The 17,594-nt window shown below is 43.7% G+C and overlaps 1 protein-coding gene across 1 annotated transcript; it reads left to right on the top strand.

Annotated features, from left to right (window-relative positions):
- The first annotated feature begins 256 nt into the window (after positions 1 to 256).
- Positions 257 to 5,289, top strand: LOC144785955 (uncharacterized). The gene is made up of 2 exons (XM_078664848.1): positions 257 to 4,753; positions 4,813 to 5,289. The coding sequence occupies exon 1, from the start codon at positions 327 to 329 to the stop codon at positions 2,091 to 2,093; it is 1,767 nt and encodes a 588-aa protein (XP_078520974.1). The 5' UTR covers positions 257 to 326; the 3' UTR covers positions 2,094 to 4,753; positions 4,813 to 5,289.
- The last annotated feature ends 12,305 nt before the right edge of the window (positions 5,290 to 17,594 follow it).

Raw genomic sequence — 17,594 nt, 5'->3', positions numbered from 1 at the left:
TTACTGTAACCCATGTATCCTGATACTGTTTTAAAGCGCTCTGATGCCTTCGGGACACGTCCGCGCTATATAAAATTGTAAAAGTAAATAATAAAAATAAATGTCGCACGTCTTGAAGAATGGGAAAACAGAAGCAGAGACAAAAGCCAGAGCTAGAAACTGACTCAAGATGGCCGCTGCTTGCCCCCGTAAGCGTGTCACATTTCTAGTTTTTCTTCTTCGTGACGTAGCGCACGCTGACAGGTGGACACTGCTCTCCTCACACGCGAGAAGTAGAGATCACGGAAGCCGACCGGGTGACGCTTCACAGACATTCAAAACGAGCAATGCCGTTCCCGAAGTGGGGCGCCGACGATGAGAGCGACGATGATAAGAGCCGCGAGGACCTTCACCCCGAAAAAAACGTTCTTGTACTCCTGAATGACCTCGTAGCCCAGACCCACGAAAAGGCGTCGTTCGAAGTCGATGCTGTGGGAAGCTCGGACTATATCTGCCGGCTGACCTTCGGTGATGCCGTCTACATCGGAGCGGGCAGCTCCAAGAGGGCCGCCAGGCAGAGCGCCGCGAGAGCCGCACTTAAAGCTCGCAGGCCCTATCACGCGGTGCCCGATGCACCGTCAACGAAGGAGGTGTTGACCCCCGATGGCCAGAACCCCGTCTCCGTCTTAAACGATCTGGCCGCGAAGAGGAGGCTACCGATGCCCGATTACCTGGTCGTCAAGGAGCAGAATGTAGGTTGTGGGACGGTGTACGTGATGGGCTGCCATGTAGGAAGTCGGATGGAGAAGGGATCGGGCGTCTCTAAGAGAACAGCGAAGCAAGAGGCGGCATTGAAGATGCTGGACAAACTAAAGGAAGAAGAACCAGTAACAGATCATAGTGCGAAGGCCATCAGTACAGCACGGGGAGGAGCTGAGGGCATTGGTGTACGTGTCTCCAAGAACCCAAGCTCGACCAGGCGTTTCCCGGAGAACCGCCGTGGGGGCAGTCCCCACTCCTTTAAAACATCACCGGGTAAACATGAACGGTACCGAAGACCGTACTTGCCCAAAACACGACAGATCAGAGAGCTCCGGCAAGACCTTAGTGCTCCAGAAATGCACCGAGAGTATGATGTACAGGGGGCCTCGAATACAGAGACCAGCAGGCCTCCAGTGGGAAACCAGAGATGTCCTAGCACACAAGAATTTAATGGAGGACCAATAGACCATTCACAGTATCCTGTGATACAAGTACCCTTAGCCTATGTACAGAATCCATTGGCACAGGTCATACAAAACACAGTTCCGATCAGACCTCCCATGGAGCTCCTGCCAGACCGCAGTGCTCCAGAAATGCACCCAGTGTTGGGACATCATGCACCGCACCAGTGGACACCCGGGCCCTTGAATACGGCAACCGTCCGGCCTTTGATGGAAAACAATCAAAGTGCACAGGAAGTAGGAGGCAAAGCACGGTTCTCATTCACACCAGCCTCCTTGAGTTCAGGGATGGTAAAGGTTCTCCTAGCAAGCCAGCAGGATCTTGGTGCACAAGGACTGAACTCAACGGAGGGGTGTGATGAGGATTACATATGGGCACGTGTGTCCAAGATTACAGGAATGGCCGCGCTTTTCCTGGAGCTGAAGGCTGACCTCAAGTCTGAAAAAATGAACACAGGACCAGAAAAAAACGCAGGGTTGAAGGGTACGTTTGTCACCTTAAAACCTGCTGGGACGCTTGAGCTCCCCTTGGAGGAACTGGAAGGCCCTAGTTCTCCTGAACAGAATGCTGCCCCAGGCACCAATGCAAGTTGTACATTATCGTCCCCAAATCTCTTTCCGCCCGGACCTCACCTGAACGATCGTCCAAACATTCCTGATCAAGGATTCACTATACCACAGGGAAACAATGCAGAGTATCCATTGACATTTGGTAAAAACGCAGGTGCCACCTGGGCACAGACTTCCCTAAGTCACCCAGGCATGTTTCAAACTACTTTGACGAACAGACAAGATCCTAATGCTCAAGAATTGGATAGTGCACCAGGAAAATATGTTGGGCACGGAGTGAGGTGGCCTTTCTCTTTTTCAGGCATGCCAGGACACTTCTAAACCCATCTCACAAGTTTCATTTGTAATTTGTCCATTACTGACAGTTATTTTTAGACCTGGAATTTGGGTTCCCAGTTGTGCTCCATAATGAGTCTACCATATCTTTTGTTTCCTATACATGGGTTGTACCCATGCATTGGGTTCTTCAACATTTGTCACAGAATAGTCTTGTGTGATCAGACAATGCATCATTTTGACTTGGAGAAGTGGGTTTTGCAAAGTTTTATCAAATCTTATTTCGGCCACTAATCCCTTAAGACTACGTAAAGACAACCATCACAAAACTGTAGCAAAATAATTACACAGTTTCCCTATTTACGAAAACAAAATATGCTACATAAAACGTAATAAAATCCATCAATTATTACATTCTAATATAAGGATTTAAAAAACCAAATTAAGAGACAATCAACCCAATAGTGACAAATAATTAGCCATACGGTCTACGTCATAATCTCTAGCTACAGTACGGTGTTTTACCATCATACTGTAGACCTTCTTGTTAACAAGAGTTGACAAATGAAAAAAATGTAGCAGTATGCAATCTATTAGTAATTTCTTTTTCATCCTAAACATTGTATAATCTAGAGTCCCAATATAAGCCCATCTAGGACAATTCCTTCATGATAAAAATCACCCTTAAAAACTGAATACGTATATAATTCATAAAGATCCTATTGCGTTCTACATAATTATAATGCAGTCTCCATACAGAGTGCAACTATTTTGCCACTGCAAACCCAATTAGTTCATCCCTGCTGTACCTCCAGATCCTTTATCTTTCACCATATTTACGGCGCCCACTTTCCGGCAGATAAATATCAGCCAGAATCTTCTTTTGTTAGCCTATGCAGGACAGAAGAATGTCACGTCTTGTACACCATCCTGCACGCTACACCGAGGTGATTTTTTTTTTTCTTTTTTGGCTTGCCACACACCACTTACTACAAAAGTAATTGACAGTCAAACTCATACCTGAATTTCAAAATTGGTGATCTCGATTCAGGTGGCTTGATATTATCAAGGAACTGCTCAAATTTGAAGAACATTTGGCATCTAAGAACTTTGTTGTTGCATTTTCTGCCCCAACCTCCCTGAGCCATTGCTTATGAAGATGTTGCCAAAATGTTTCTTTCAGGTGTTCCAGCATTCTCATTTCAATTGATTTAATCTTGTCTCAAGTCTTTCTCATGCCTAATTTATAAAACCATGATTTGACATAGGGACACCAACCTTTTTATACTGATTTAATTCCTTAATAGATCAAAATTTCGTAAAGAATGTACCACACTTAGTTGAAGATAGGTTCCTTTATTCAGCCCCAGCAATTACACAGCAGCAATGGACAGAGGCTTTGTAACTGTTTGTGCTACAAATTTCACCTTGAAGCCTGGGCAAAGTACTCGACCATGCCAATATCCACTTGTTAGACGGGTGACAAAATAAAATCTTTGACGGTGCCGAGAGTTGCCCGCGGAACTGATTTTCAAAGCCTTGCACCAACATTTTTAGTGTGCTGCGCAAGATTGCCTGTGGGTGTCGGTTTAAAAATGGGCATACGTCTTAATTTCACGATGTCTCTTATAAATACCTTGTGGATGGTACTGCTGCCATTCCCGTTACAGAAATTATGAAACTGGTATAACTGCACCACTCGCTTGAAGCGCAGTTCAGTTGGAAGCATTACACTCCATTAATCTTGAAATGCCCAATGCGCTGCTCACCTGGGGTGAAGCTGGTGTGCAAGCTTCATACATCCATTAAATTCTTGCGTTACTGCAAACACAATACGTACATTTTAAGTGTTTACATACTCCCAAGATGGCGGCACGTTTTGTATGTTGCTTGACCAGGTGACATGTACAGTGCGCTATCTGGTGTCTCTGACGCGCACCGTAAATTACTGCAGCGTCTTTCTTTAGAATGGTGATGCAGTTTGAAAGTACGATTGCCGCATGCTTCTATTGAAGGTAAAAATCATGCTTAGTCACAATCCTTTATTTTTCCTTGTAGGGGTACCAGGCAAAATTTCTAGTTCCCAGGTAACGCTATTGGGCAGTTTAATGTGTTTGTGCGTATCGTCATCATTTTACACTGGGGCTGATCATCTGTTCTCTTGAGAATTTCCATCAATTTTTATTTTGTAAAGAATGTACCACTCTTAGTTGAAGGTAGGTTCCTTTATTCAGCCCCAGCAATAACACAGCAGAGGTGGACACATAGACCTTCAACTAGCTGCGCAGTCCCTTCAAACTCCTACTCCCTGTACATTCTGCCTACGTTTCATTATTCTGCTACTGCATTTCTGTATTCTAATTTTGCGCTTCTCCATTCGGATTCCATTGCTTACCTCACCACATAAAGCTTATCCAGTGTAAAATAGGTTTACGGTTTGCTACACAAACTACTACTATTTAAAGCCAAATCCATGCGAAATGGTATCAACTGGGAACTCTGTGGTAGACTAAAGCGAGCATCTCTTGACCCAAGACCGCTTCACTGAATTACAGGTTCCCCACATCTTGGAGCCATATAACGCAGCCCTAATGGCTTTGGCATGGTAAATCTCTGAAGCGGATGAGAGGGCAAAAAGTGAGGTTTTATTGGCCCTTGTTATAGCAGAAACACCATGCTGTAGAATTAAATTACTTTACCCCCTTGTGTGCCAGTGACAAGCTCAGCTCGTCATGAGGGACGGTGGAGCTACCCTCATGACGAGCTGAGCTCGTCACAGCCGTTGGAACGTTCGCACGCGGGGATAATTTCCCCGCTGTGCTGAACGTTTTAAAAACGGGTATGGTGTGACGAGCTGAGCTCGTCAACAGCACAGCGCGCGGCCCCCCTACCCCCCCGCACAGCGGGGGGAAACACCCCGCAGTGAAGGGGCTAAATTATATGTGCAGTCCAAGACATTACCCAGCCATACTCCCAGATAGTCTAACTCATTCAAGCCCTTCAGGGAAGTTCCACCCTGTCTGCAAGTAAAAGAGCAGGGATTTTCTGCCCCCACCCCCCAGTTTAGGGCAATCGTTATTACAGCTATCTAAATAATAACCTTTTCATGTATAGACTGAACAGTGTAGGACTCGGAGAAGTTCTTTATGCTTGGTTCCTGGTGAATTTTGATAGTTTTTTCGGTGTAAATGTCTTTGATCCTTTCTCTTCATAGTAAAAAATGTGCTGTTAAAACAGTAAACGTGTATTTATTCTTTTGAAGTGCTCAGCCATGTTCTCATGATGTCAATATTGATTCTCAGGTGGGATATTAGCTGATCTCTTGTGAGCTCCCTACACTTTTTGAGGCGGGAGCCTGGAATATCAGGTTTCGCATATGCCAATCACTCCATTTTTAAAGCGCACTACTCACCTGTGAGGGTCTCAAGGCGTGGGGGGGCTGCTACTGCTCGAAGAGCCAGGTCTTAAGAAGTCTACTGAAGGTCAGCAGGTCCTGGGTCTGTAGCATTTTCTCCCCCCCCCCCCCAACAAAAAGGTTATGCTGTACCTCTTAAGTGAGAGACAGTACACAGAGAATTATGAGCCAACTCGACCACTGAGGTTCAAAGTTGGGAATCCAATATGTTTGATCGTAATGCCCTCACAGACCCAGTCGGGTGTCATGCTTCATCATCAGGCTGCTCCTCGTTGGGTCGTCTGTGCAATACCCGACGAGCTCCCTATAGTAGGGTAATTTTGACGGAGATCTTTTACCAACAGCCGCTAGGTGAAGTGCGGGTGGGGGGCCTGGTGTGTGTAGATGTGTAACTGGGTTGGAAGTGAATCTAAAATAGGGTTAGGAGTACCTACAAAAACATAAGGCGATTCGCCAGGACCAAGGAGTTACTATCTACAAGTGAAACTTAATTGGTGTTATGGCTGCACACTCACAACAACCAACAGACTCAATCATCGGATACCTTGTATCACAGGATCTACCTGTGGAGAGAGAATATACATGACAGATCGATGTATAAAAACTGTCTCTCAGAAAGTCATGGTGAGCATCAAGCAATACAATATAATTAAAAACCTTTTGATACCACGGTGCCACATGGTGAGAACATCAGGTGAGCAAGCATTGAACTCCACCTAATGTGGCACACGTGGCGATAGTAGAGCAAGCGAGACGGAGGGTCTTACCCAAGTCAATGTACTATCCAGGCATCACAGTACCCAGTAGGTTAAACACACGAGGGGTTCCTCATTTACTGGAAGTAGACAAAAGAAGGGCGGGAAAGGGAAACAATGGGCACATCACCGTAATTGTTTGAATATATAACATCACACACTGCTGACCTACTATACTCTGTAAGTTGGTGTCGTGAAAAACCTCCGCTTTGAGTACAGTCTGTGGAGTTCATCCGCAAGTTAGTCAAATATGTGTCTGCAAGGGCCATATAAATTGTTCTGATTCTCTTGGTGGTTTATGTTGGTAACAAAGGGGATAAAAACAATATCTACTATAATTCTGCATTGTGGTGTAGTTGGCACCCAGCGCTGTGACGCGAAAAACAGAAATGGGGTGGTTGTGCCTTTAAACTGGCAAAATCCCTCGGGACTATCCAACCAAAATTATATATATATCGAAATGCATAATTCTCCTGGGGTCATAACATTTGTATGTCCAATCTGAATGTGCGTGGTGGCAAATGTGGTGATCAGGGAATTGCAGTCTGAAAGATTTTAAGTTGATCGATTCAGGTGGTGGGTAATAAGGATACGGTCATCTCCCATCCGTGTGTAACACTGCTATGCCAAGCGGGTGTCTTTCTCGCTAAGTGGCGTGCCCCAGATTAAATTAGTTTTCAGAGATCTGATTTATACAGCGTGTCAGGCGCTGTTAGTTGACTGACAATTGGGCGGCTCCAGGGTCATGAAAAGGCTTGGATGAGTGTATAGCAGCGTCTCTGAATAAGGCAAAACCTCCATGGTCCAACTATACACAATTAGAATAATCTCAAATGCAGAAATAGTATCCCCCCTGCATGTTATGACCAATGCTGGCGCCACGTTCATCAGCAGATTAATCAATGATATAGTGTCATGTCATACCCTCAGTGTACTCCATGGTATGTCATCATTTAAACCCTGAGTATGTAAGGATAAGCGATGTATCCATCTCTGTTCTTTCAACAACAGGGCATGTTTGTTAATGTTCCTGAACGCTTCTAACACCTCCCATTTAGGTGTGTCAGGTGAATGCTGTTTCTCGAGAAAATGGGAGCACATTTTCGTGTTTGTTCTTTGACAACGAATGTTGCTCCTCTGTTCAGCAACACATGTTTTGATGGTGCGGGTGATCATCCCTACATATTGTAAATCACAAGGGCAGGACCATATCAACTCCCTGGTCCATACTAGGTACGGATTAATGCGCTCTTTGACATCTTTTTAAAAGGATTCCCCTCTGTGCCAGGCTACCTCTAGTACAGGGCTTAATCATCAACCGATTGGATAACTATGTTGTCTGACTCATAAAAGCTTGAACAACCAGGGGCCTGTCTATCTAGCAAAAAAACTGTTCAAATATCAGACAGGGCGCTCCCTCCGCTCGTCCAACAAGCACCTCTTGAATATCGATCAACTGAAAATCTTTCAGACTGCAATCCCCTGATCACCACATTTGCAACCACGCACATTCAGAGTTGACATACACATTTTATGACCCCAGGAGAATTATGCATTTCGATATATATATATATATATATATATAATTTTGGTTGGATATTCCCGAGGGATTTGACCAGTTTAAAGGCGCAACAACCCCTTTTCTGTTTTTAGTGTCACTGCGCTGTTTACCAACTACACTTGCATTACACCACAATGCAGAATTATAGTTAATATTGTTTTTATCCCCTTTGCTGCCAACATAAGCTCCCAAGCTTGAACCGAGCGAATCACAACAATTTATATGGCAATTGCTGAGACACATTTTACTAACTTGCGGATGAACTCCACAGACTGTACTCGTAGCTGAGGTTTTTCGCGACCCCAACTTACAGAGTTTAGTAGGTCAGCAGTGTGTATGTGATGATATATGCTCATTGTGTAAGACAACAAGGACCCCCTGATAAGAATCAAATTCCTGGGTCAGGGCAATTAATATATGTATACAAAAATACCCAGGCAAGATATCAATACTTGCTAGCACATGAAAAGTGGCATCTGCCACATATGAAAAAATAATAATAGTCAAAACCTGTTTTTACACATGGAATACATTTTAATTCCTCATACACAACATAATATTGGATAAAATCGATATAAATGTTATAGACACATGATAAAATATTTCAGCATTATAGCATATGCATACTTTCCTATATACAACATTAGTTACATATAAAAGCTGTTGGATGGTTTCCTGTCTGCGCGTTTCGACACTAGGGTGTGTCTTCCTCAGGACTGTACCATCATAATGCTGCGAAAAAAATGATTTAAAAAGATTTTTACAATTTTGTATTACAGTGTAAAAACAGGTCATATTTCATAATTACATGTGCTAGTCTGTGGTTATTGCTAATGATGTTACCGCTTAAAATAAACAGAAACAATAGCTTTTGACAACTCAGGTATAAACCTATTTCATAAACAGCAACAGTGCATGAATATTTGATAGGCATGTTATTCATTTTACTGATTCTCTATTTATCTCACAGTGTAATACATCTCTTCTTTTATATATATCTCATCAACTTTACATTAAACATGCATAAGTTTAGTTGCTACTTTCTTTGGATACAGTGTTTTCCATCATCATGCCTATATTGCTAGTGAAGACTTGCATCTATCATTTTATTTATAATATGTTACTATTCATGTTAACAGACTATATCTTCACTAGCAATATAGGCATGTAGCATTACATTGCTTATAAACAACCTAACTGATACCTTTTTCTCCTTTCTGTCTCAAATTATCTTTATTGTCTCTTTCCCTATTAGCTACCACTAGGACATGTAAGGTTAGGATTACACTTGGGATGATGGAAAACACTGTATCCAAAGAAAGTAGCAACTAAACTTATGCATGTTTAATGTAAAGTTGATGAGATATATATAAAAGAAGAGATGTATTACACTGTGAGATAAATAGAGAATCAGTAAAATGAATAACATGCCTATCAAATATTCATGCACTGTTGCTGTTTATGAAATATGTTTATACCTGAGTTGTCAAATGCTATTGTTTCTGTTTATTTTAGGCGGTAACATCATTAGCAATAACCACAGACTAGCACATGTAATTATGAAATATGACCTGTTTTTACACTGTAATACAAAATTGTAAAAATCTTTTTAAATCATTTTTTTCGCAGCATTATGATGGTACAGTCCTGAGGAAGACACACCCTAGTGTCGAAACGCGTAGACAGGAAACCATCCAACAGCTTTTATATGTAACTAATGTTGTATATAGGAAATTATGCATATGCTATAATGCTGAAATATTTTATCATGTGTCTATAACATTTATATCGATTTTATCCAATATTATGTTGTGTATGAGGAATTAAAATGTATTCCATGTGTAAAAACAGGTTTTGACTATTATTATTTTTTCATATGTGGCAGATGCCACTTTTCATGTGCTAGCAAGTATTGATATCTTGCCTGGGTATTTTTGTATACATATGATATATGCTCATGCCATTAAGGTGATGTGCCCATTGTTTTCCTTTCTCTCCCTTCTTTTGTCTACTTCCAGTACATGAGTAACCCCTTGTGTGTTTAACCTACTGGGTACTGTGATGCCTGGATAGTACATTGTCTTGGGTAAGACCCTCTGTCTCGCTTGCTGTACTATCGCCATGTGTTTCACATTAGGTGGAATTCAATGCTTGCTCACCTGATGTTCTCCCCGTGTGGTACCGTGGTATCAAAATGTTTTTAATTGTATTGTTTAACACTTATAGTGCGCCCGTCGCCCAACGGCCGTAGCGAGCACTCCCGCGGTAGTGCTGCGCACCTCCGTTGGCCGACGTGGCCCCACCCACATAATGGAACACCCCGCACTGCGGCGAAATTATCACTGCAGTGAACGGATTAAATTGTATTGCTTGATGCTCACCATGACTTTCTGAGAGACCGTTTTATACAGAGAAATCGAAAGAAGTCACTTATTACGACCATACCACATTGATCTATGTCATGTATATTCTCTCTCCACAGGTATCTGATGATTGAGTCTGTTGGTTGTTGGTTGTTGTGAGTGTGAAGCCATAACACCAATTATGTTTTACTTGTGGATAGTAACCCCTTGGTCCTGACGAATCGCCTGTTGTTTTTGTAGTTACTCCTAACCCTAATCGCCTGTAGACGAATCATTTTTGGCGAGAAACATGTTGACCCACGACTTATAAGAGTGCCGGAATCTGGGACATTATCCCAGCCTTGCGCCTTATCATTTTTGTTTTTACTTAGGGTAGGAGACCCCCTGATTAAAGTTGTTTTCGTAGGTACTCCCAACCCTATTTTAGATTCACTTCCAACCCCTTTACACATCTACACACACGAGGCCCCCCACCCTCACTTCTGCTAACGGCAGTTGGTACAAGATCTCCGTCAAAGTGCCCCTACTATAGGGAGCCCTTTGGGTATTGCACAGCTGACCCGACGACGAGCAGCCCGGTGACGAAGCATGACACCGACAGGGTGAGTGAGGGCATTACAATCCAACATATTGGATTCCCAACTTCGAATCTCAGTGGTCGAGTTGGCTCATAATTCTCTGTGTAGTGTCTCTTATTTAAGAGGAACAGCATAACCTTTTTGTTGAAATTTCTGTCCTTGTCCTTTATGCTGGACCTTTCCAAAGCACACAGTCCCTTCTTTGTTTACTGATCTGTAGCATCATCATCCTAGAACTATAGCTTCTCATTGATTAAAACATTAGGATCCTTGGTTAATCCACTTGCATCTAATTCACCATGCTAGAGTGTTGGTATCAATAATGCAGCAGGTGCCATGGCACTGCTGCTTTGGGGTTTGAGGAGTCCGAATCACCCCAGTAAAAGCAGTTTTTTTTTCTTTAACAAAATAGGATTGGGGATATTTTCCCCTGCTTGCGTTTGGGGTCCTTAGCCCCTTTCCTTTGCTGTTGTCACCATGCACTGTGCAAACCACATGTGGCATATAGAATGTCATGTCAGTGGAGGAAAAACATGCTTCCACTAGTAGCATGGTGTTGCAGTGTTCCCAAGGTGCCGTTCCGGTTTTGGTATGACATTCAAGGCTGGTAATTGTCACCTTGAGTAGATCCCATTTACTTACATCTACAGATTTTCCCCATCACAACTGAGCTGTGCTGTTTTCCCTGACAGTGAAATGTAACTAATCCTCCTATTTTACTTGGCAGGTGTGTAATAGACTTTGCTGACTTAAATTAGGTAACTTCAAAGCTAATGTACTAAATTTAACATAGGTTCTTTTTAAAAATTCATTTACGACAATTATAAGTCACTAATTATGCATCTACACAATTACATACGTTTCACCAACGGTGTGTTTTGAGGGTTTAAGAGAATTTGCATTAGATTGCTCATGTATAATAATCAAAGTGTTCATAAAACGCTAAGGGAGACCTTTGGATAGCCAACACCAGGTCAAAGTCCTACTCGCCAAATGTAAGGTGGTAAAGTTTGTGGTACTCGCGTACAAACAATTCAGCAAATGGTACTCACCCTTATTTCTGAACTAGATCACCACTTTAGCAGCTAGAACTGCGAGCGGGTGGTGCTGTCACTTTCAGTTCAATGTAAAGTAAATCAAGTACAGTAATATTTACCGTTCCTTGGATTTTAACTGGGAGTGCTGGACTCCAAATACAAGCTCACAAATGCTACTCCAAGAGCATAATATGATTGAGATGTGCAGTGAGGGCAGGAAGAAATTAAGGGAGGTAGGACTAGGAGGATGTCGAAATGGATTTGAGATAAGTAGGTTGGGTGGACAGAGAGAAAGATGGTGATATGGATGAATCTGTAGGAGACTGGATAGGTGCGAAGAGACTGAATGGCAGGAGAACGGAATATAGATGAATTAACAATGTTGTCTTGGATTGGTGAACAGCAACCCTGAATATGGCAAATCCAGTGTATAGCCTTGTTTTTAAGAAATTCTTCTGTTTCTACAGCTGAATGACTAGTCAACTTTGGGACGTGAACACAACCAAGATGGATCGCACACCGCTAGCCTCTCCTCCGGGTCGCCCCTTAGCACTCTGGTACATGTAGTGCATGTAGATGGACGAGTAAAAAGTAGTTCACCACAGTTGGTGCGAGTAGTTACTCGTTATCCCCAAGATCTCTGGACCCGAGACATGGCCCGGGTTTCGGGACAGTTTCCCTCGTCAGCAGAGCAGTGTTTGGGGTGGATGAGAAGGCCGCCTAGTAACCGTCACAGGCCCTGATGCCTCTCCGGCACGCAGGTGCGTCTCCAAGAGCTCGTCAGCTCAAGGCTCTTCTACCCCTATCTATTTTCTCTACTGATGAGGGAAGTTGTCCCGAAACCCGAGCCATGTCTCGGGCGATATCCAAAAACCCGGGACATGTATCGGGTCTAGAGATCATCAGTTTTACAAGTACCTACTTGCACCCACATGGGTGAACCACTCAAGAACTCCATGTACCAGATTCCCGAGGGGCGATCCGGAAGAGGGGCTAGCGGTGTGCGCTCCATTACGATTGCTTATACAAATATGAATATGGCAAATCCAGTGTATAGCCTTGTTTTTAAGAAATTCTTCTGTTTCTACAGCTGAATGACTAGTCAACTTTGGGACGTGAACACAACCAAGATGGATCGCACACCGCTAGCCTCTCCTCCGGGTCGCCCCTTAGCACTCTGGTACATGTAGTGCATGTAGATGGATGAGTAAAAAGTAGTTCACCACAGTTGGTGCGAGTAGTTACTCGTTATCCCCAAGATCTCTGGACCCGAGACATGGCCCGGGTTGCGGGACAGTTTCCCTCGTCAGCAGAGCAGTGTTTGGGGTGGATGAGAAGGCCGCCTAGTAACCGTCACAGGCCCTGATGCCTCTCCGGCACGCAGGTGCGTCTCCAAGAGCTCGTCAGCTCAAGGCTCACGGGAGCCGTTTAAGTACAACCAAGATGGATCGCACACCGCTAGCCTCTCCTCCGGGTCGCCCCTTAGCACTCTGGTACATGTAGTGCATGTAGATGGACGAGTAAAAAGTAGTTCACCACAGTTGGTGCGAGTAGTTACTCGTTATCCCCAAGATCTCTGGACCCGAGACATGGCCCGGGTTTCGGGACAGTTTCCCTCGTCAGCAGAGCAGTGTTTGGGGTGGATGAGAAAGCCGCCTAGTAACCGTCACAGTCCCTGATACCTCTCCGGCACGCAGGTGCGTCTCCAAGAGCTCGTCAGCTCAAGGCTCTTCTACCCCTATCTATTTTCTCTACTGATGAGGGAAGTTGTCCCGAAACCCGAGCCATGTCTCGGGCGATATCCAAAAACCCGGGACATGTATCGGGTCTAGAGATCATCAGTTTTACAAGTACCTACTTGCACCCACATGGGTGAACCACTCAAGAACTCCATGTACCAGATTCCCGAGGGGCGATCCGGAAGAGGGGCTAGCGGTGTGCGCTCCTTTGCGATTGCTTATAAAACTTTGGGACGTGAGTCATCGTGATCTGGCCGAGAGTTGAGTATTTGTTGTTACCTAAATAGATGTTATTCTTCAGGTCTCTTCCATAGAGCCCCTGTGGGCATGTGCCTAGGTAGGATTGGGCCACTTTTCTCTTGGGTGAGGACGCTAAGTGGCAGAGATGCCAATGTTTTGTTTAATTAAAGCGTCAGCCCTCATTATGTTTGGTTTAAACATAGGACTCTCCCATGGACTGGGTTGCAGTTTGGGAGATCGTAGCTGTGTTAAAGATGGTGGCCTAGGCGGGGTGTGGGGGGTTTGTTGGGAAATAATGGCTACTGGGGTCCTGCTCGAGGCTAATAGGTTGACATTTGAGGACAGGAAAGCAGCCAGAGACTTTAGAATGCCTACCACCTCCTTTAAAGAGTTTACAAGGGAGGTCAGGCAGGCCTCATTGGCAATAGGGTGCACCACCAACGTTGGTTCAGTAGATTTATTTTGTGCAACATTATTGTCCACATTGACAGGATTCCTGTCATTTTTTGCTCAACCTGTGACTTGCACAATGGGGCAAAACAGTTTCTATAAATAAAGGCCTCTAAGTATAGGTCTACAATTGATGTATCCGGAGATGGGAATGGAGCTGGTGTAGGCAGATGTGGAGCAGTCTGAGCATTAATGGTCACTTTGCATACCTGCTCCCTTGATCTTAGAAACTTCCTTGGTATTCCCTGATTGTTTTCTACTGTGACGGGTAGATGGATAGAAGAGTAAAAGACTGAAGGAAAAAAGAAAGCTGCCCCCAATCCCCTCCGTCGTATACCCCGGAACAGTGCCAGCCTCCGTCACATCACTTGTTTGCTTAATACTTTTCTGACCTGGAAGTTAATTGTCACAGGTAGACTGTAGCACATATGGTGCCATAGATCGTATTGGCCTCTAATGCATGGCTTCGGGCCTACTATGTTTAGCCTACCTGCAGAAGCCTAAAACCCTGCCGTCAAAATACCTATTTTTGATTTGAGGGAAAGCCAGCTTCAAAATATTAGGTCACCCCATAGTACATCTTGTTGCCCGCAAGTTAGTGTACCTGATATTTAAAAGAGGAACATGAGTGAAATTAAAGTTGGTGTGTTCCTCCAGTGACCAGCCCCAAATGCTATTTTCACAGGCAGTGCTGTAGCTAAATCCCAGAAAATGCCAAAGTACAGATTATGAACTTTAATCTGCAACTGTTTACAAGAAACTTAAAATACTCATTCAAACATTTTTCATATTTATTAAAATTACATTAATTAGTCAGTAAGATTTTTAATAAATATTTAAGAAAAATTACTTTTTCCCTGCCTGAAGCTCCTAGAGTCTGCCAGCAGGTGATAAACTGTAATTTGGTGTGAAAACTGTTCCCAGAGTAGAACAATGGCTAGGCTGGTGAAAGGATGGATTTGGTGTAGAACATTTCGGTACTATGAGCCCAGGAAGCATAGTTGAGTGAACCTAGGAACTTCATTAACTTGAAAGTGACAGAGTGGAGTATGACCCACTCATAGTTTTGTGTAAGGAGAGATCAGAAGAAGGGAAACCTTTGTCCCCAAGTCCACGCTAAACTAATCCAAACCCAGTGGGAGGGAAGCTGTCCCGCAGAATATTGGAGTGGACACAAGGCAGGGGACGGTTTATTTCCAGATGTTCTACATAAAGGTTCTCCTATCTTGGAATTTAGGAGTGAGGTGCACTGGAGAATGGTTTGCAGTAAGGAATACACAATGTGCTACAAAAATGGGGAGGGTTGCCCCATGGAACTTTTGCCCCATTTGATAGAGAGTAACCCTCCTCAGAAGGTTTTCTGGACTTGTGGATGATCAGAATAGTACTGGACCTGTTTGACATGAGGATCCCTGAAGGATTGTACCTGCTTCCTCTTATACCCAGGAGAAAGAGGTAGACTCCAGAGTTCATCTGCCTGACCTTCTGTGTGGCTAGGACACTACAAGCCTTTTCCTTAAGTCACCAATTGATCAGTACCAAGTGGGCCTACCCTGGACCTTGTAGCCTCCGCTGGAGTGCTGCCCCTTATGTCCTGGGAACATTAGACAGGACCTCAAGGAACTGCTCCAAAACCCTGAAAAGTTGGGACTTCTGCGGAGCCGTGACGGAAACCTCATGGCAAAGGCGTGTGAATTCAATACCCCTTCCTTGTATACCACTATTGGCTTGCACCACGGGAGTATTTATAGCTCTATAAACAAACTAAGTCGGATGGTTAAATCTTTGCCTGGGACGAAATTGCTTGGCGTATCTGACCTGTGTTTCATCACGCTTATGTCCTAATATGCTGCTGAAACCTGGCTGAACGACCACTCATTTCCCATTATTGGTGGTCTCACCCCACCGGGCTTCTCAATCATTCGCTGCAACCGCGAGGAGCGTATAGGTGGAGGATTAGCTATCATACACAATGATGATCTGTACCTAAAACCGTTCCACCCAACTGAAAACACAACCTTTGAATATATTTGTATCTATCCATCCTCCAAATATATCAAATTCTATGTTATTTATCACCCACTAGGTGAATAACTACAATTCTTCAAAGAGTTTACAGACCTAATGATAGTAAACTCTCTAAAGGACTCCACAGACCTAATTGGAGACCTAAACCTGCAGTTGAATGATGCTGATGGCACAACAGTACAAGCTTTATCCATTTTACTGGAAATGAAAGGTCTCGCACAACACTGCATAAAGCAGACGCATAATAACGGTTTTACCCTTGATGTAAACATTACCAGCCATAATACCATATCCCTCCATCGACTGTGCAGATCATCACCTTATTCTATTAGATCTCAATGTCAACCAACCTAAGCTCCTCACCCAATCATATTGTCCTAAGCACTGGACAAGTAACATACACCAAATCCCCCGATCAGAGCTGGAAACCCTAATTCACTCCCAAATTCTTCCGTCACCCGACCATATATAGCAGATTCTCACCTCCTGCTTCTCCCCTCCAGATCCTTGTTCAATATAGACCATAGTAAAGAGAGACATCAACTAAGTCTGGCTGAACAAACCTGGAGAAATCAACCCTCACTAATCCATCTCTTCCTCTGAGTGGAACACCTAAATTACTAGAAATATCTCTGCAGAGAAACCTCTTCTGAGCCCAACTTGACCACTTAAAGAACTGACACAAAGAGTTTGCCATATTCTTCTCTGGAAAAAAATAACCATTGAACTTCTCTGCACCTCATCACCTCTTCTTCCCCCTACCAAAGATGGCCCCTTTACCAAAGACAGCCCCCCCCTTGCTACATCTTCAACCTGTGGTAGACTTTTTCCCCCGCCCACTCCCTCAACTAAGCAGAACTCTATCCTTTAATCTTTACAACTGGAATGCAATGCAACCTGGACTTATTTTAAAAACTCTGAAAAAGAAATCATTGAAATAAATTCATGCACAAAGCCGCCATACCACTTCTCTGACCCACTTCCTTCTATTCTTGTTGAATATCACAGACACATCATCTACCCAATATCGACAAAAATCATCAACTGCTCACTATCCAACGAATCCACGCTGGTCTCCCTTAAACTCTGCCATGTCATCCCCCTCTTTCAAAAGCCAGATGCCAACGGAATGACCGCAACAGAGACAAACTCGTAGCTAACCTTCCCCTCCTAGTCAAAACTATAGAAAATGTGTACTCTCTCAATTTAACAACCACATTGAAAAAATTGGCCTACATGACACCTTCCAATCTGGGTTCAGGAAAGGCTGCAGAATAGAGACTGAATCTTGAACATCACTGACGACCCAAACAGATCTCTCAATAATTGTTAGGGTTGCCTCTTAATCTTCTTGGAACTCTCAGCAGCCTTGCTACTTTT

This window comes from Lissotriton helveticus, chromosome 10, assembly GCF_964261635.1.
Source record: "Lissotriton helveticus chromosome 10, aLisHel1.1, whole genome shotgun sequence".
In the NCBI taxonomy this organism is placed as follows: Eukaryota; Metazoa; Chordata; class Amphibia; order Caudata; family Salamandridae; genus Lissotriton; species Lissotriton helveticus.
This window is presented reverse-complemented; position numbering and strand designations above follow the sequence as displayed.

Excerpts from the sequence above, each read along its gene's own strand:
- LOC144785955 (XM_078664848.1), top strand. The coding sequence starts at position 327 with ATGCCGTTCCCGAAGTGGGGCGCCGACGATGAGAGCGACGATGATAAG.